Source organism: Phlebotomus argentipes, unplaced genomic scaffold (genome assembly GCF_947086385.1).
Source record: "Phlebotomus argentipes unplaced genomic scaffold, Phlebotomus argentipes genome assembly contig_8, whole genome shotgun sequence".
NCBI classification, from domain to species: domain Eukaryota; kingdom Metazoa; phylum Arthropoda; class Insecta; order Diptera; family Psychodidae; genus Phlebotomus; species Phlebotomus argentipes.
The window spans coordinates 13,787-29,868 of NW_026776151.1; the positions used below are offsets into that span (position 1 = coordinate 13,787).

The 16,082-nt window shown below is 46.3% G+C and overlaps 7 protein-coding genes and 1 long non-coding RNA gene across 8 annotated transcripts; 4 read left to right on the forward strand and 4 right to left on the reverse strand.

Annotated features, from left to right (window-relative positions):
• The first annotated feature begins 4 nt into the window (after positions 1-4).
• On the forward strand, positions 5-2,033 carry LOC132261384 (uncharacterized). The gene is made up of 2 exons (XR_009468425.1): positions 5-955; positions 1,902-2,033. It is a non-coding gene; the product is annotated as an uncharacterized LOC132261384 (long non-coding RNA).
• Positions 2,034-6,404: 4,371 nt separating this feature from the next.
• On the reverse strand, positions 6,405-8,511 carry LOC132261170 (mitochondrial-processing peptidase subunit beta-like). Its single transcript, XM_059759792.1, has 5 exons — positions 8,364-8,511; positions 7,368-8,100; positions 6,903-7,301; positions 6,755-6,843; positions 6,405-6,680 (listed from the first exon to the last, which is right to left on the reverse strand). The coding sequence occupies exons 1-5, from the start codon at positions 8,430-8,432 to the stop codon at positions 6,540-6,542; spliced, it is 1,431 nt and encodes a 476-aa protein (XP_059615775.1). The 5' UTR covers positions 8,433-8,511; the 3' UTR covers positions 6,405-6,539.
• Positions 8,512-8,619: 108 nt separating this feature from the next.
• LOC132261241 (2-(3-amino-3-carboxypropyl)histidine synthase subunit 2-like) lies at positions 8,620-10,205 on the forward strand. The gene has a single exon (XM_059759955.1). The coding sequence runs from the start codon at positions 8,672-8,674 to the stop codon at positions 10,082-10,084; it is 1,413 nt and encodes a 470-aa protein (XP_059615938.1). The 5' UTR covers positions 8,620-8,671; the 3' UTR covers positions 10,085-10,205.
• LOC132261463 (arylalkylamine N-acetyltransferase-like 2) lies at positions 10,115-10,870 on the reverse strand. The gene has a single exon (XM_059760295.1). It carries the CDS (start codon positions 10,820-10,822, stop codon positions 10,115-10,117), a length of 708 nt encoding a protein of 235 aa, XP_059616278.1. The 5' UTR covers positions 10,823-10,870.
• A 535-nt stretch (positions 10,871-11,405) lies between these two features.
• On the forward strand, positions 11,406-12,652 carry LOC132261422 (18S rRNA aminocarboxypropyltransferase-like). The gene is made up of 2 exons (XM_059760236.1): positions 11,406-12,018; positions 12,079-12,652. The coding sequence occupies exons 1-2, from the start codon at positions 11,717-11,719 to the stop codon at positions 12,542-12,544; spliced, it is 768 nt and encodes a 255-aa protein (XP_059616219.1). The 5' UTR covers positions 11,406-11,716; the 3' UTR covers positions 12,545-12,652.
• On the forward strand, positions 12,620-13,271 carry LOC132261431 (UPF0545 protein C22orf39 homolog). The gene is made up of 2 exons (XM_059760247.1): positions 12,620-12,794; positions 12,852-13,271. The coding sequence occupies exons 1-2, from the start codon at positions 12,717-12,719 to the stop codon at positions 13,242-13,244; spliced, it is 471 nt and encodes a 156-aa protein (XP_059616230.1). The 5' UTR covers positions 12,620-12,716; the 3' UTR covers positions 13,245-13,271.
• LOC132261414 (nucleosomal histone kinase 1-like) lies at positions 13,266-15,209 on the reverse strand. The gene is made up of 3 exons (XM_059760223.1): positions 14,635-15,209; positions 14,379-14,575; positions 13,266-14,317 (listed from the first exon to the last, which is right to left on the reverse strand). Exons 1-3 carry the CDS (start codon positions 15,005-15,007, stop codon positions 13,322-13,324), a joined length of 1,566 nt encoding a protein of 521 aa, XP_059616206.1. The 5' UTR covers positions 15,008-15,209; the 3' UTR covers positions 13,266-13,321.
• Positions 15,210-15,303: 94 nt separating this feature from the next.
• Positions 15,304-16,068, reverse strand: LOC132261439 (mediator of RNA polymerase II transcription subunit 22-like). The gene is made up of 3 exons (XM_059760260.1): positions 15,790-16,068; positions 15,624-15,725; positions 15,304-15,552 (listed from the first exon to the last, which is right to left on the reverse strand). Exons 1-3 carry the CDS (start codon positions 15,890-15,892, stop codon positions 15,335-15,337), a joined length of 423 nt encoding a protein of 140 aa, XP_059616243.1. The 5' UTR covers positions 15,893-16,068; the 3' UTR covers positions 15,304-15,334.
• Positions 16,069-16,082: the final 14 nt, after the last annotated feature.

Below are 16,082 nucleotides of genomic sequence, written 5' to 3' on the forward strand. Positions count from 1 at the left end.
GGGAAATATACTTATGGCAACTTCATTTCAGGATTCTTTCTCTCACTTCTCAACTTTCCCACAGAGGCACTGAGCAATTTTAATCAATCGTTTTTGAATGAAACTAAACACACAATGAGGGTATCGGTTCAATGGCTGTTATTTTTGTATATGAGAAATAGTCGTGCTGATGATGAGAGTGTTGTAGAGCTAAAAAGCACGCACGAGAGATAGTAAAATTACGTATTTATAGACAATTTCTCACTACATATCACTTTGTGAAGAAGTGTATATATTCACCCCGATTCAACACAACTCACAAACGAGAGACTTTCAATCTCATATTTCGAATTTTAGAGACACAAACGATGGACATTCTTTGAACCTTGTCCGGTGTGTGGCTCTGTTGGTGATTTGATGTGTATCGGTTTTGAGAAGTGAAATTATATATTGAGTGCGCTGCTGCTGAATGGGATCCTCTGGCGATGGTCCACACTGAGTAATCACTTTTGGCGAAGGGAAAAGATGTAGATAAGAGTGTAATCTCTCTCTTGAGGCGTTGGTCTCTCAGCACTCCATTCTCTCGTAGCCTCAGTGACTGACTGACGGACGGCAACTATTCGACGGTCGAAGGCGATCCGATAATAATTCTGTACGCTGTGTGTACTTTTGATGATGTGTTGTGTGTACAACATATAATATTCCCTGAGTGTTTTCCTCCCGAGCGTGTGAGAGCGACTGAGAAATGCGCGCCAAAGCGAAAGAGACGATCCAACACAAAACCATCGCGTGGAATACAATGGGAAGGAGAGATGATGAGAGGTGGATAGAAAGAGAGAAGGAAGGAAGAAGTTCGCTGAAAGAATTCTATAGAGAACACTGTGAAATTCTACGAGACAGAGAGAAAAGTGTAAGAGAAAAATGAGATGAAGTGCAATTTTTTTGTAGGATTTGTTACTCAGAGTGACTCTTTCGGGTGAGTATGGTAAATGTGAGAAAAATGCATCTTAAGTCAAAGAATGTCCAGAAATATTCATGTGTGTGTATTGCAAAGTTAAAACATGTTCTTTTTGCGGTATTGACAATTTTTAAAGCACAACTTTTCACATGCAACACACCAAAGAAAGAAATTGCAGTGAGTTTGTTGCTTTTTCTCCATGATTTCTATGCAATAGCTGATGAACCTTTGAATTTGCCCCGAGCAATAATAATAGTATTTACTGTTTTGTTGGTCAAGAGTGCAGTTTTTGCCTAGTGTGTTAATGATTTGTTATGGCAGTTTTTATATAATCAGTAAAATATTCCATTCTGTGGTAGTTTGTAACAATGGAAAAGTCAATTCCTCAAGTTAATCATGTCTTTTTCCAAGAACGTCTCTCTCTCTCTTTTGCAATTACCAAGAGTTGTACGGCTTGACTCATCCCATCTGTCTGCATTGTTGGCTATTGTGCGAAAGGGAAATTGGTCAAGTGGTGAGGAAAATGACCGGAACTAGAGAATTGCCCTTGAGGCTTTTTAATACCGTTCGAATCCTAGGCGAAGCTGAGCTTCATTTCATCCTTCGCTCTCGAGTCAGTGAGATGAAATACTTGGCATAGTTTGAGCCAACACGAATCATTGATTATTTTGCTGTGAGTTTGTGTGGCATCATGTGTAGAATTTCAATTTGTTTAATTCTGTTTGATGTTGAGGGAAAGAGTACATATATAGATTTTCTGCAAATTAGATATATTTTTTGATTATGAAGAGAGAAAAACGAATCGGTTATGGTGTGAATTTCAATGCAAATTAGCAGACAAACACGTTGTATTGAGAGGAGAGAGACATTGAGTTGATATTGTTCTACTCATTGACCTGTGACGCGTGGTTGTTTATTTAATAGTTCAATAACAGTGTTGTATTTCCATTCATGAATAAAACAGGGTGCAGAAATATATAATTCAGCAAGAAGAGAGGTGTTAAAATGCAGTGGAAACACACACTTGTGTGTGAAAATTCACAAATGCTGGAGAGCCAGAGCGTTGGCAATGCTGCACTTTTCGCATCATTGAGTCGTAATTATTTGAAATGTCGATTTTTGAGTGGCAAACTAAAGCTGTATGTTGTGTTGCAGAAAAAAAACTGCGGTGAAGAGAGGTGAAAAGACAGACAGAGACAGAAAACGTGGCATAAAAAGAAATGTTTGCCGGCCGGCTGGTGGTCGAAATGACGCGCCAAGAATCGTACGATTATTTTGGGGATCTTCCAAGAAAGTGGGAAAGAGACGGTGTGTGGCAGAGAAACCCAAGAAGCGTGTAATAAAGTGAAGGAAAAACAGCATAAAAGAGTGGAAGGTAGAGGAGGAATGAAGGAAAGACGAGTGATAGAGGAATGAATAAATGAATTTACCTGGCATTCAGCCAGTTCATAATAATTTATGTATTTCATTTTTCAGCACACATAATTCTCACTTTATGTCATACAATGGCAGAGATGCAAAATGCAAGTAAAAAAAAGTCTTGAAGATTGATCACATTTTTTGCAAATTTGCTGGATATTAAATTACCTATTGATATGTGTTCACAGAAATGAGATTAACAAGCTGTTATTAGCGTGAGTTTTTTTTGTGTGTGTGCAAAACTCCTTCCTCGCATATTAACGGCTTTTTGGCGGCAAACATTAAATGAAGGGAGAAAGAATTTTTCTCAACATTTGGCCAAAGTTTACCGGAATGATTTGTAAAATGAAATAAACGCTTTAATTCTTTATTTATTCTTCACATTGCCCCGACCTTTCTGGGCTCTGATGCAGAGTGTGGAAGACATAAATACCAGAAGGCAGTGGTTTGGGGAGGATGAAGGCATCTCTGAGTGTGTTACTTGAGTCGTCAATTCATAATTTTCATACGACTTGCATGTGGTTAATGTGGCGAAATCACACCGCAAACGAGGAGGTGTGCAAAGACGAGGGGTTAAGAGCCAAAAATGTTGGTGAAAGATTAGGGGACTCGTGAGTTATGGATTTGGCATTGCGGATCATCAATAAGCACAGTTCGATGTGATATTGAATCATGCAGCAAATAGCCATTTAATGGCATTGCAGTACAAAATTGGCTGCCAAGTTGTTGATCAATTTGAGAGTGTAAAAAATTCCAACTAATTCCTCCACTGAAAGCTTGCTTGAGTGAAACTTTTCGACTTTATCATTTCAAAAAGTTGCTAATACTTTTTGCAGAAGCACTCGAGAGGAGATGGGATAATTGTTGGAGTGTGTTTTGGGGAGTCAGTCTTGGGAAATTCATTGGAGTGTGGCTGGAAAGTTGAGTGTGATGGCTAAAGTGCACGCACAAACGCAGGGACGTCTGCATGGCGGAGATGTCTTGAGAACAAGGGGGAGGTGCTCTTTGATAGTCGTCCAACTTTCCGATGGAATTTATTGCAGCAGGAAATGTGAAACACTGAACAATATTTCTCATGGTCTCTTGTGGCGCGTCTCGGGGTATCAAAGGAAGTTTGGGCGGGTTGAAGGGATGCGTTGAGTTGTGTCTTGGCGTGGGGGTTGTTTTTGGCATAAACCACCATTTCACCCACTCCCCTCGCCCAGGTTTGTCTTCGCATCAGAGGATTTGGCGAGTCTTGAGAGGGGTTGAAGTGAGTCTCCGTTTCAACTTCACTCTCTTGAGTAATTCTTACACCCTGTGTTCATCAATGATGTTATACATTTAAAATTCTGTTTCGGATATTAATTTTCATGTCTCTTTTTTCGCAAGCCAAAGTGCCATTAAGTAACGATAATGGGGACGCACCGGAGGGTGAGGACTTGTCGTGTGATTGAAGGATGTCTGGGGCTGGAAATGATGATGGGAAGTGAAAGGGAAATTTGCACGATGTCGATGGACAAATGAAGAGAGAGAATGGATGGATGCACTTGTGTATGTGTGTTTTTCCCATGGGAAACAATTAAATGTATATGAAAAATCATCAACTGAATCCTCCAAATGGTGCGCGCCAGGAAGAAGAATGGACCCGACACTGGTGGGAGACAGAATCAGACACGGAATGGCATCACGAGAGATGGAGCAGGAGTGATAACAGATGAATAGAGTTTCCAGCTAATGGAAATCATATTGAAAAGGGCGAAATGGAGGGAGAGATGCTGCGGATGGGTGGCTAGAGAGTCCTAATGGAATTTCTGTCAGGAGAGCGAGAGAGGGAAAAAAATGAGATCATATCAACTGACGATTATTATCATTAGAATACAAGTGAAAGAGACAAGCGAGAGAATTTAATAAATTGCATCGAGAGTCTTTGCGCGAATCGTGGGCCAACGAATCATCACGGATGGGCTTTTTTTCTTTGGCATAATGAAATTTTTCACGCAACAACAGGAGAATTATGTTATTTAATTCAATTAAGGTGTTACTTTGCTCCCAATATCTCTCGGCTTATTTAATTATCCTTCCTAGTGAAGTGGCTCTCTAGGCGAGGTAATTAATCATATTTTTAAGGGGAATATATGTAGTTGAATGTTGAAGTGTTATTTTTAGAAGATCAGCGAGTGAGAAAACTGAAATCTTTCATTTAAGATAATAAATAGTTTGGTTGTTGCTTCGTGTGAAGTGTTTGCGGAATTCCGTGTGTACTTTTTAGTGCTTAAATTGTGGGAAAAGCGTGCTACAGAAAGATGTTTTAGTATAGAAAATTGATTTTTTCTCTGTCTTATTTGATGAATTGTAATCAATTGTTGTAGTCAAAAATTACTCAATTTACGTACAAAGATGAATTTACTTTGAAAATTGACTAAAAATCTTATGGCGAAAAGAATTTAGCCTTTTAATAATAATAACTTTAGCCAACAACATTGTAAGATGAGCGTCTTGTTCACGGGTTTTCATCAAATTCAGGGGGATTTTCCATTTAAATCGGCATGTTGCTCAGTGGAGTGAAAGAACAGCAAATTGGTAAATGTGTGCTTCATTCTGTGACGGAGAGAAATTTGCGTGGTGAAAAGAGGACCAAATGCTCAGCGAATAAGAATCAATTGAGGAGGGTGGAACATAAGACTTTTCCTCATTTCTCCCCTTCCTTTTAACGATGCTCAAGGATGCGCGCGGGGATTTGGCGCGGAAAGGGCAACGGAAAAATCGTGCCACACTTTTGACCAGAAGAGATTACATTTTCCTCACTTTTATGTGTGTGCGAATGAGTTCGGGTGGAACGATAAAAAAGGATTTCTTGATTGAGTGAGATTTGTTTAGAGATGATTTAATGGTTTGGAAGTTATGTCACACTTTTATGATTATATCTCCAGTTTTATGTTGCTCACTGTCAAGATCAATGCTTAACTTTATCGGGTGATTTCCTGAATGCGTGTGTTTTTTTTTCTGCCGGCAAATTGTGCTCAAAAGGAGGGTGTTAAATTGTACATTTCCCCAGTTGTGTCCAAGGGGAAGATAATATGCCTTAAATCTGTGCATCACTTTAGAATCCTTCTAAATATCTGACAATCTTCCTTCTTATTGACATTTCTATTTCGCGATAAGAAGATGTGCAGAGCCTCCAATGCATCCAGTTTCTCTTTATTGTGGAAGCTTTCTAGATCACAATATCGCTTGTTATCAATTGCTAAAGATCCAAAAATTGCTGATTCTGAGCCAAAATTGTTTTGAAAGTTTCCTAATTAAACATTTTCCAAGTTCAAATTAGTCTTTTTGAGGTTATGTTCGGACTCAACAAGATTTGCAGTATTTCTTGGCATCATATGCATGCAAATGCGGTCTCTCGGACTTAAGCATAAGAATTGTTACATTTCTGTTGAGCTGTACACCACTTCTGCTTGCATTTTCTCCTCCTTGGTTGTGCCCTTCCCAAAGACGCTCCAGACAATTTCTCCTCTTGCTCTGATGTGTTGCATTGTTATGCCAGTCTGGAGATAAGTTTGTTTGATGAGAGATAAATTAATTTTCATTGACAGACAATTCAAATCGATGCATCGACAAGATTCCGATTAATTCGTGAGAATGCATGCGCAAAATGGTTAATAAATGCTGCAATTGCCAATTGAAATTTCTCTCTCTATCTCGCATTTTGTTGGTCACACAGTGAATCAACTTTATCAGATTGATTAAGTTCCAATGCGTTTTTTTGCGGACCACTTTTTGTCGCGAATTCCCCAAGAAAAAGGCGGGGAGGAGGACAAAGTCCTCCCGCCAATTGAACAGTCCATGGTTGAGTAATCGCTGAAATCGTCATTCCAAAGGCTCACCAGCGAAAATACAGTCATTAATCTTTTACTGTTTTTGGTGTTGTAAATCGCGTGTTTCTGACGCCATGCGATCAAATTCCAATTGTTATATTGTTCCACATCCACCCTTGATAAGACACTTTCAAAGTTGTTCACCGACGAAATAACAAAAGTGCTGCTTGATTGATTAACATTTGAGGGGATAATTTATTAAATGTAGTATTTATTTCTTTAATCAGCTAAACTCGGAGAGACACTCAATTCAATTCTGCCTTCCTTCCTGAGTTTTCTCTCCTTCTTCTCTGGTGTTTTTGTGTGTCCTAATGTTTGGAGAGGATTTAGACACGAAGCCAATACATTGACGATCGAATGCGATTGTATTCTGGCAGATTCTCCACAGGACCAACAGCTGCAACCGCCGGACAGCGATCGTAGATATACTTCATGGCCACATCGCGAACATTCTGTGCATCGACACTCTGCAAAGAACAACAGAAAAAAAACAGCCTTCATTTAGTATTCATTCGAGTGAATTGCACTAAATTTCCCGTACATCAATGCGCTTCTCCAGTTCATGAAGGGGAATTCGTCGATTGTAGCACAGCAATTGCCGTCCAATGTCTTCACACACTGGCGTTGTGCCTGAAAAAGTGTCAATTGTCAGTCATTTCATCCTTGAACAATCCTCTGTTTTCTCTTACCGTCCAACTGCAGCAGCATGTTTGTCTTCAGGAGGTTCTTCGCCCTGTCCACTTCGCTGTCTGTGATCATCGTGCACAGCCTCATCCACTCGCTCTGGACATTGAACAGCATGTCATCGCACTGCAGCGGATCACACACAAAGTAGATGCCCCAGAGGCCGGTGTCCTTGTAGCAGGTGTTGAAGGACTGGAAGCTGTGGCAGAGACCCTCCTCGGCGCTGATACGTGCCAGATGGGAGGCGTTGTTCACGCCACCGCCCTGGGAGCGATCCCACGTGCCGATAAGAGTATTGGCCACCATCAGGGGTACATTGTCCTGATCGGTCCAGCCGCATCCCTCCACAGCGATGGCCACATGAGCCAGAGGAATCGAATCGTCTCGCACGCGCACCTCAGAACCTAATCAAGACGATGATAACTTATAAATATCTTTAAAACAAAAACCCTTCATTGCACTTATCTCACCAGTGAATCTGCATGGGTGCAGCTTGGGAATCTGCCCATCGTACGTGTTCTCCAGCTTTCCCAGCTCCTTCTGGGCCAAATTCACGAGATCCTCGTGACGAACACCGCCAGCGCCGGCCAGGACAACTCTGGCCGCCTTGTAGTGCGTGGCAATGTAGTCCTGCAGATCCTGTCGACCAATCGACTTGATGTTCTTCGTGGGACCCAAGATGGTGTTGCCCAGCGGAGTGCCCTGGAACGCAGTGGCGTGCAGATGATCGAACACCACTTCCTGCAAATTGCTCTCCACTTCTTGCATCTCCCGCAGAATCACACCGCGCTCGCGCTCAATCTCGCTCTCGCCCAGCTTCGAGTTCTGGATGATGTCAGCGAGGATCTCAACAGCCTTCGGCACATCCTTGGACAGGCATTTGGCGTAGAAGACGGTCTGCTCGCGAGACGTGTAGGCATTCAAGTGGGCGCCCAGGTTCTCAACCTCAAGCTCCAGGTCGGTCTGGGAGCGCTTGGAGGTGCCCTTGAAGGCCATGTGCTCCAAGAAGTGGGCCACGCCGTTGTTGCTGTCGCTCTCGTAGCGAGATCCAGCGTCAATCCAGAGACCGATTGTGGCAGTCGGAGCTCCAGAGTCCTCGGTGGCCACGCGCAGGCCATTGTCGATCGTCGTGACGTTCGTGGCGGGAAGATTGACCAGAGCAGCGTGCAGATTCGATGCCGAGGTGGCGCGTCCTCGCCGGAACTGTAAGAAAATTGAGAAAACTCTTGTTCAACATAACCTCAAACACAACTGCAAGACTTTGTCCTCAATTCAAACACTTCCTGAGGAATATTTCTTGCAGGAAATAAAAGCTCCTTGTTACTTTAATAGCATGAATTGGGATCGAATGTCTTTTCTCGTAATTTAACGTGTTTTTCACAATTTTCCTGGCCATTACGTAATGGAAGAAAAGTGGAGTGTTTTGCCTGGATTTCAAGGCATTCCTGCACCACTTGGAGTCTTACCTGCAGCAGCTGAGGACACTGCTGTGTAGCGCGGATCACATTGGACAACCTGAGCAATCGTGATGCCATTTTTGGGGCGCTATTTTACGGAAAAACTCTATCGATGTGTCTCGAGTTTTTGTGAGGACTGACAGGTCGATCTGGCGTGAAGTGTGTCGCGAATCACGTGAAAATCGATATATTTGGCGGTCGCGCGATATTTTTGCTTCGGCTCAGTCCTCGCAATTCGATTTTTAGGAGTGTTTAGGAGACATCCGGCGATATTGCGTGTTTTGCTCGGTTTCTATTGTTAATTTCGCCACTAAATCATGTCCAGCACGTTTTATTCGAATGACGCCACTCTCGAGGAGGACGCAGAGACCACATCGCTCACGCAGGACTACCTGCCAACGCTGGAGGAGACGTGGAGTGAGCAGGAGCTGCAGAGATGCAAGAAATGGATTGTGGATAGTGGCTTCAAGAGGATTAGCTTGCAGTTTCCTGACTCACTTCTGCAGCACAGTGTGACCATTTATGGGCAGCTGAATGGGGAGATTGAGGCGGAGTTCTTCATCCTGGGCGACACGAGCTACGGCAGCTGTTGTGTGGACGAAGTGGCGGCTTCTCATGTGGACTCAGACGCTCTGATTCACTTTGGCCAGGCGTGTCTCAGCCGGAATACGAGACTCCCTGTTCTGTATGTCTTCCTGCACTTCTGCGTCAAGTGGGAAGACTACCAGGAAAAGATAATGAACACTTTTCCCTGTGGAGATGAGAAAGTGATAATCTTTCCGGACACTGCCTTCTATCACGCCAAGGAGGAGCTTTTGCAGCAACTGGCGGAGAGGACAAATGTCAGAGTCGCCTCTCTGGCTGTTGACGATAGCGTGAAGGCAAACTACTTATGTTGGCATGTCCAGGATTTGGAGAGTATCGACATAACGCAGTGGAATTGCCTGTTCATTGGCGAGGATGATCAGACTTTCTTCAATCTCTCCCTGGCAATTCCCGCCGCCAAGTGGTTCATCTACGATCCCAAGCGGGAGACGCTCTGCCCAGCGACGCCCAGGACATCCTCGTGGTTCCGTCGACGATACTACTACGTGGAAGTGTGCAAGGACGCCCAGATGATTGGGATTGTCATGGGAACACTCACGTCTTCGGGTTACCTGGACATTGCCAAACGGATTCAGACGCTGGCCAAGGAGCGCGGCTTGAGGAGCATCCTGATCTCTGTGGGCAAGATAAATCCAGCCAAGCTGGCCAATTTCTCCGATGTCGACTGTTTCGTGCTGATCGGATGTCCGCAGAACAACGTCTTTAACTCCAGGGACTTCTACAAGCCAATCCTCACGACATTCGAGGTCGAACTGGCGCTGAATCCTGCCTGGAAGGACACCATTCCGGACACTTATTGCGTGGACTTTCAGGAATTGCTGCCCAATGGGAAATTTCACAGAGAACACGATCCGGAGGAGAATCTCGAGAGTGACGTGAGTCTCATCACTGGTCGTGTTCGTGAGCGCAATCAGCGGCCAAATGGGGCGCCGGCGGAGGCTGAATCGGCGCTTCTGGAGCGAGAAAGTGGCGCTCTTGTCAGCAATCGAGTGACTGAAGCGTTCCGGGAGCGCTCGTGGCGCGGTCTGGATCCGGCCTTGGGACAGGACGAGCCGGCGCGCATTGTCGAGGGACGTTCCGGCATTCCGGTGGCCTATGAGGAGCACAAGGACGAGAGGAAGTGAATTTGCGCATTAAATTTATTCGCCAAATGATCATTTCACCAATTTCTTCACGTAACAATTTGCTGTGGCATTTTCGTGAGGCGCTGGCGGCCTTAATTCCACTTCTCCTTGCCAATCTCGGTAGGCCTGGGTGTGCACGAGTGTCATTCCAAGCTTCTCTGCGATTCGGGCGGAGAAGATGCTCGTGCAGACCGCTCCAATGGCTCCAAATCCCTTCTCCAGGGCATTTTCAGAGGCTTTCTGCATCAGCTTCTGTCCAATGGACTTCCCGCGGTGGCCGGAATGGACGGAAAGGACGCTGAATTGAACGCCTTTCGGGACATCGAGCCGACGACAGATGGCTGAGTGCTCTTCCAGGTCATGCAAGAAGGTGAGAATTGCGCGCCACTTGCAGTCTGTGATTTGGGATGTCTGGATCTTGCGCTCTGGCAAGGTGGAGTTGTCCACCTCGTGGCACAGAAGCACGCCAACGAAGTCCCCACTGGAATTCTCAGCCACAATACTCAATCCGGTGGGAATGCACGATAAGGAGAACTCCTCGTCAGCTTTCGTGGGTTCTTTGGGTGCAATTGAGAGCGTCAAGAGTTCTTCTGGATAGTAAAACTCCCGGATAAACTTCAGCACTTCTTCCTCGTCTTTCGTGAGGGCAACGCGGAAGGTGAATTCAGTCATTCCGAACTTCTTCACATCTGCAATATAACTGATCGCTTTGGGAAACTTCCACGAACATATAATCATAAATCCTCTTCTAAAAATACATTTTGGGCTCTTGACTTTACGCACACTTACGCAAAAACCGCTAGAGAATAGTTTTTCGAATAGTTCTTTTTCGTTATCTTCGGTATTGTGTGAAATTAAGACTTGATAAGATTGCTGCTTCTCGGATATTTAATACAAAGTTCAGACTTTGCACAGAACGATCATTTCTCATAAGTTGCGCCATTTTTCCTCCTGGAACAAGATTTCGGAGATCTTTTGCTTCATGAGGAATGTTCTTGCTCGCTCGGAGGATTCCTCTTTGTCTTTGGCACACGGTTCAGCCTGGTGTCAATTTGGATCTCAATATTCTCCTGAAAATCTTGAAACTGAGGAAAAATAGAAGGAATTCGAATAAACTATCAGAAGGAGGGATTCGCAAATTTCCGATATTAATCGATTATCGCGACCCGAAATCGGCGCCACGGAACTGATTTTACAAATACAAGATTTATAGGAAGATACCCAGCTCTTACGCTAATCTGCTCCTCCTTTAGGTATCGAGTCTTATCAGTCTTATCGTCGATGTCAATTTTCAATAGAAATTGGCCTTATTTCCAGGGTATTAAAGTGGTTCCTGGCGATGACTGTTCTTTCTCATATTTTACGAAATAAATCGCACTTTGCCGTCTTCTCATCAATCTTTGTGAGGAAGACAGTAAAGGTTGAAAGTTTTCCCATCATTTTCGTGGAGATTTAGAAAAAAGGGGGTTTTTTACAGGAAAAAATAACCGTTTGGATTTGGATCTTAAAAATCAGCTGTTTTTTGATACCTTCAAAGCCTTCAAATGCGTGACGTCAGTGAAAATTGTAAACAAAACGAGGTTTTGCAGTCAATTCTTCGTCACGCGTTTCCAGTGAGTATTTCGCAACAAAATGAAGAAGAACCAGCGAAAGATGACCAAGGAGTTCCGGAAGATGAAGGTTCGCTGCCCGGACAAGCAAAGCAAGGCGGAAAACTCTGCCGAAACTGCATCAGAACTGCACGAGGATTCGGACGAATCTTCCGCTGGTTCTGGCAGTGATTCGACATCCGAGAGTTCAGGTGGGGAGGATTTGGGCTCTCCGCCCACCTTCAAAGTGGCCATGTGGGATCTCAACCACTGCGATCCGCGGAAGTGTTCCGGACGGAAGCTCGCCAGGCACAGGCTGATCCGGAATCTCAAGCTTGGCCAGAGGTTTGTGTCTTCATTGAGAATGTCTTTTCCACTTGAGCTGCGCTAATGTGAGTTTCTTAGATTTCCCGGACTCGTTCTCACGCCCATGGGCACGAAAACTGTGAGTCCCGAGGATCGTGAAATTGTGCAGAACGCCGGAATCGCCGTTGTCGACTGTTCCTGGGCGAAACTCGATCAGACGCCCTTCGGCAAGATGAAGTCTCCCCATCCGCGCCTGCTGCCCTTCTTCGTGGCTGCGAATCCCATCAATTACGGGAAGCCCTGCCAGCTGAGCTGCGTCGAAGCCATCGCGGCCACGATGTTCATCACGGGATTCAAGGCGGAAGCCAACTGGTACTTGAGCAAATTCAGCTGGGGACACTCCTTCGTCTCCCTGAACGCCGAGCTGCTGGAGAAGTACGAGAAGTGCACGACGGCGGCGGAAATCGTGGCCGCCCAGAATGATTATCTGGAGAATGCGCAGAAAGAACAGGCACAGAAGGCGCCGGATTGGCCAGTTGTGGCATCTTCGGATTCAGAGGAGTGAAAGTGTGTCTTGTTTGCTTGTTTTTACACCCAAATATACACAATTATTGTGGAAATCGCGGCTTTTTCTCCTTGGCTAAATGTGAGGTTAGGACGTTTTGTTTTGTTTTTGATCAGGAGGAAAATCCCTGGGCGTGGGAATTTCGCCTTTTCCTGGGCTTTTCACACTGAAAATGTCTGGCAACGAACAATCCAACACTTTTTCTAGTCAGCTCAGTGATGAAAGAGTTCGAGATAATCTCATGTGGGCGGTAAATCGGCATTTTTCCAGTCAATCCCGACAATCTCTAACCTCACTCTTCTTCCAGAGTCGTCCCTGCTTCCTCTATAAGCACGAATTCAAGGATTGCAAGAGCTACAAGGCCAGATTCAATCAGTACTTCATCTACGGAGAGTCCATAGATTGCTCACAGTGGGGAAAGGATTACGAGGATTGCCTGAAGTATGAGGAGCATGATGATTTGGCTGCTGCGCGGCGACTTCTGGACAGCGAGGCTGAGCGGAGGCAGAAGAGGATGGAGGCTCACAAAGCCAATGACGTGTGGAAGAAGAGATCAACTCCGCCAACGGAATGGAACGCTCCACTGCCAGAATGGTTCACGAAGACCAACGAGAACACATTTCTCGCCCTGAAATCCAAGGAATTGCAGGATGGCGTCGAGATGCCGGCGAAAGAAAGCTCCTTCTGCTCTATAATGTAGCCGGGAATTGACAAAGACAGCTTCTAGTGTAACTTCAATGAGGGAATTTAGTGAAAAAGTCGAGAAAATGCAGGAATTTAAGCGTCTTTCTGGATCGACACCAGAGTCTTTCCCGGCCGCTTCGCCTTTGTCGCCCGCTTGCGCGGACTCGCGTCCTGGGAATCAGCGATGCACTCGTCGTCGCTGGCGGGCTTGGGCGTGGAAACTATCGCTCTGGGACTCTTCCGCGTGGCGACAGACTTCGGCTTGCGCTGCACATTCACCACAACGTCCGCATCCAGGCTGATGTCCAGCTCCAGATTCACCTTGTACAGCTTCTTCGTCTTCCCCGTGGTCTTGGTGACTTCCGTCTTGGCTTTCGCAGTTTCAATTTTCTTCCTGGGCGACGGCGAAGGCGCAACAGCCGGACTTTTCTCCCTCTTCACGCGCGGCTTTCTCTCCGGCGAGACGGAATCTGAGTCTCTGGGACGCTTGGGAGATCTCTTGGCGGCATTGATGGCCTCCTTCTTGGCCTTCTTCAGCGGCAGCGACACAGCGGCAAACTCCAAGTCGCCCGAATTCGTCTTTCCCAGCGTCTTCAGCGCCTTCGCGAACATCTGCCGGCACTCGTCATAATCCGGCTCCTCGTCGTGCTTCAGATCTCGCACGTGCTGCAGGAACTCCTCGAGAGGACGCGGATAATCGCCCGCGAAGAGATCCTTGAGTGACTTTCGCACATCCTTCATGAACTTCTCCTTCGCTTCCTGCACTTTTGTCGGCACTTTGAGCGTCTCCGGCGCCTCCCAGGGCAACTTCGAGGCGCACCACTGCACGAGGTTGTAGCCCAGAATCTCCAGGTCGCCGCGCCTGGTCTGGACGCCCAGATGCGCGTCCCGCGACGTGTATTCAATCGTGCCGTTGTGCATCTGCTTCGGGTCCGGCTTGAAGTCCTTCGTGGTGAAGTGCGTGGCCAGACCGAAGTCCACCAGGTACGCCTGGGCGCCGCCGCCCTTGCCGAAGCCCAGCAGGATGTTGGCGCCCTTGAGATCGCCGTGAATGTACGTTGCCTCGTGAATGTACTCCAGAACGTCAATCTGCAGGGGAAGAACGACTGTTTGGTTAGCATTTCTGACGCTTTCCGGGCTCTCGACTCACCATCTGGATGGCCAGCCGGTAGACGGTGTGCAGCGGAATCTGGCGGCCGTTGTTGATGAAGATCTTCCAAATATCACTGCCGTAGCGCGGCATCACGACGAATCTGTGCTTCTCGCCCTGCAACTCGTGCGATCCTCTGCCCAGGAGATACGGCATGCCGAGATTCTTCAGCTTCCTGGCCTTCTTGAACGCCTCAACTGGAAGACAAGTCTGGTCAGTCACCCCGCCACGCGTGAGCCCCACAATTCCCACTCACTGTCGGCAGTCTTGGTGTTCCGGATGTAGAAGTGCATCTCGACGAACAGCGGCCCATTTGCGTACGGCTCAATCTTCAGCACGCTCTGGTAGTCGTCGGTGCTGCGGGGCGCCTTCTCTGCCTCGCAGCAGGAGTAGATGTCCCCGAAGCCGCCGCTGCCGATCGCCGGGCCGACGAGCCAATCCTTCTTCTCCAGATCGCGCAGCACGCTGCCCAGCGTCAGCTTCACCGACTTGCTGTAGCCGTTGGCCTTCTTCCGGGGCCGCGCCGGAGCCTTCGCTTTCCCCTTCGATGCCATTTGCCGGAGCGTCCGTGAAGAACCCTTCGTTATTTCGCGCACTTCCCTGAACAGCCAAACACTGCTGCCAACCATGCAAACCCAGCAGCGCCAAAGGGCGAAATGTCGCCAGACGAGCGACGGAAAGGTCCGAGGGTGTCTTTGGAGGAGTGGAAAATGGCTTTATTACAGGATTTAAGTATATTTTCCGCACTTCTTCTTTTGTCCTTGAATGAATAGATTGAAATACCCGAAATTCTTGCTTTGCAAACGCGATTTTCACTTCGATTCAGCTTCATTTTTTCTCAGTACATCTGCAGACTAATTCCAATCCCAGCCACTCGTGGCGCTGCACGAGCCAAGATTGCAGAAAATAAACAATGATATTTTTTTCATGCTAAAACAAGTGCATTTCTGCGAAAATCACTTATAAACGCTAGTATAATATTCCTCCTCGAGGTCATAGAGATCAGCCGCCATGTCGTCTCGCAGGTTCATCAGCTTCTTGTCGCAATCCGCTTGTGTGGAGCGATAGAATTGGGAATTTGTGGTGATCGCCTCGTTGACTGAGTGGAAATCATTGAGAATCAAATACTGCTTAATGTCCGAGACCAATTTCATGAGACTCTCGCCCGCGCGCACTGAAACAGAGCCAAAAACACAGAGAGAAATGAGTCATTTCGATCATGATGCAATTTTCTCTGTTAATCACCGATATTTGCCGCCCGGACTTGCATCTCATATGTGTCCTGCTCGCATTGGGTGATCTTCGAGAGTTGACTATCATTTTCACCCTTGGCAAGCTTCAGTATCTCTGCAAAATTATTGACTTTAGTGTGTTTTGAGCGTGTTTGTTTACATTTTCGCCACGCGCCAACCTTCAAAGTTCTCCTGCATGCTCTTCACGTCATCCTTCAGGCGCGTGTTGTAGGACTTCAGCAGGGCCTCCTTGGAGTTCGGCAGGTTGCGCTGCGTGCCCATGACCCCAAATGTGCCCAGAGTGATGCAACAGCGGTGAGAATTTCAGGGCCGGAGAAGCGATGTTGTGTGAACTTTCACAATTTCACCCAAATGTGACGCGATATATCGGTGAATGTCAGTGTAGTTCCAGACACACACCCATGTGGCGCTGTGTCGGCCAAACTCGCGTGGACCAATCAAATGCACACAA

What these genes read in the sequence shown, in the direction of transcription:
- LOC132261170 (XM_059759792.1), bottom strand. Translation starts at nt 8,432, where the DNA reads ATGGCATCACGATTGCTCAGGTTGTCCAATGTGATCCGCGCTACACAG. An exon ending in AGTGTCCTCAGCTGCTGCAG is followed by an intron (nt 8,101 to 8,363) that starts GTAAGACTCCAA and finishes ATTTTCTTACAG; the next exon opens with TTCCGGCGAGGACGCGCCAC. An exon ending in GCACCCATGCAGATTCACTG is followed by an intron (nt 7,302 to 7,367) that starts GTGAGATAAGTG and finishes CGTCTTGATTAG; the next exon opens with GTTCTGAGGTGCGCGTGCGA.
- LOC132261241 (XM_059759955.1), top strand. Translation starts at nt 8,672, where the DNA reads ATGTCCAGCACGTTTTATTCGAATGACGCCACTCTCGAGGAGGACGCA.
- LOC132261463 (XM_059760295.1), bottom strand. Translation starts at nt 10,822, where the DNA reads ATGATTATATGTTCGTGGAAGTTTCCCAAAGCGATCAGTTATATTGCA.
- LOC132261422 (XM_059760236.1), top strand. Translation starts at nt 11,717, where the DNA reads ATGAAGAAGAACCAGCGAAAGATGACCAAGGAGTTCCGGAAGATGAAG. An exon ending in AATCTCAAGCTTGGCCAGAG is followed by an intron (nt 12,019 to 12,078) that starts GTTTGTGTCTTC and finishes TGAGTTTCTTAG; the next exon opens with ATTTCCCGGACTCGTTCTCA.
- LOC132261431 (XM_059760247.1), top strand. Translation starts at nt 12,717, where the DNA reads ATGTCTGGCAACGAACAATCCAACACTTTTTCTAGTCAGCTCAGTGAT. An exon ending in GAGATAATCTCATGTGGGCG is followed by an intron (nt 12,795 to 12,851) that starts GTAAATCGGCAT and finishes CTCTTCTTCCAG; the next exon opens with AGTCGTCCCTGCTTCCTCTA.
- LOC132261414 (XM_059760223.1), bottom strand. Translation starts at nt 15,007, where the DNA reads ATGGTTGGCAGCAGTGTTTGGCTGTTCAGGGAAGTGCGCGAAATAACG. An exon ending in GAACACCAAGACTGCCGACA is followed by an intron (nt 14,576 to 14,634) that starts GTGAGTGGGAAT and finishes CTTGTCTTCCAG; the next exon opens with TTGAGGCGTTCAAGAAGGCC. An exon ending in ACCGGCTGGCCATCCAGATG is followed by an intron (nt 14,318 to 14,378) that starts GTGAGTCGAGAG and finishes CTTCCCCTGCAG; the next exon opens with ATTGACGTTCTGGAGTACAT.
- LOC132261439 (XM_059760260.1), bottom strand. Translation starts at nt 15,892, where the DNA reads ATGGGCACGCAGCGCAACCTGCCGAACTCCAAGGAGGCCCTGCTGAAG. An exon ending in CATGCAGGAGAACTTTGAAG is followed by an intron (nt 15,726 to 15,789) that starts GTTGGCGCGTGG and finishes ATAATTTTGCAG; the next exon opens with AGATACTGAAGCTTGCCAAG. An exon ending in AGTCCGGGCGGCAAATATCG is followed by an intron (nt 15,553 to 15,623) that starts GTGATTAACAGA and finishes GCTCTGTTTCAG; the next exon opens with TGCGCGCGGGCGAGAGTCTC.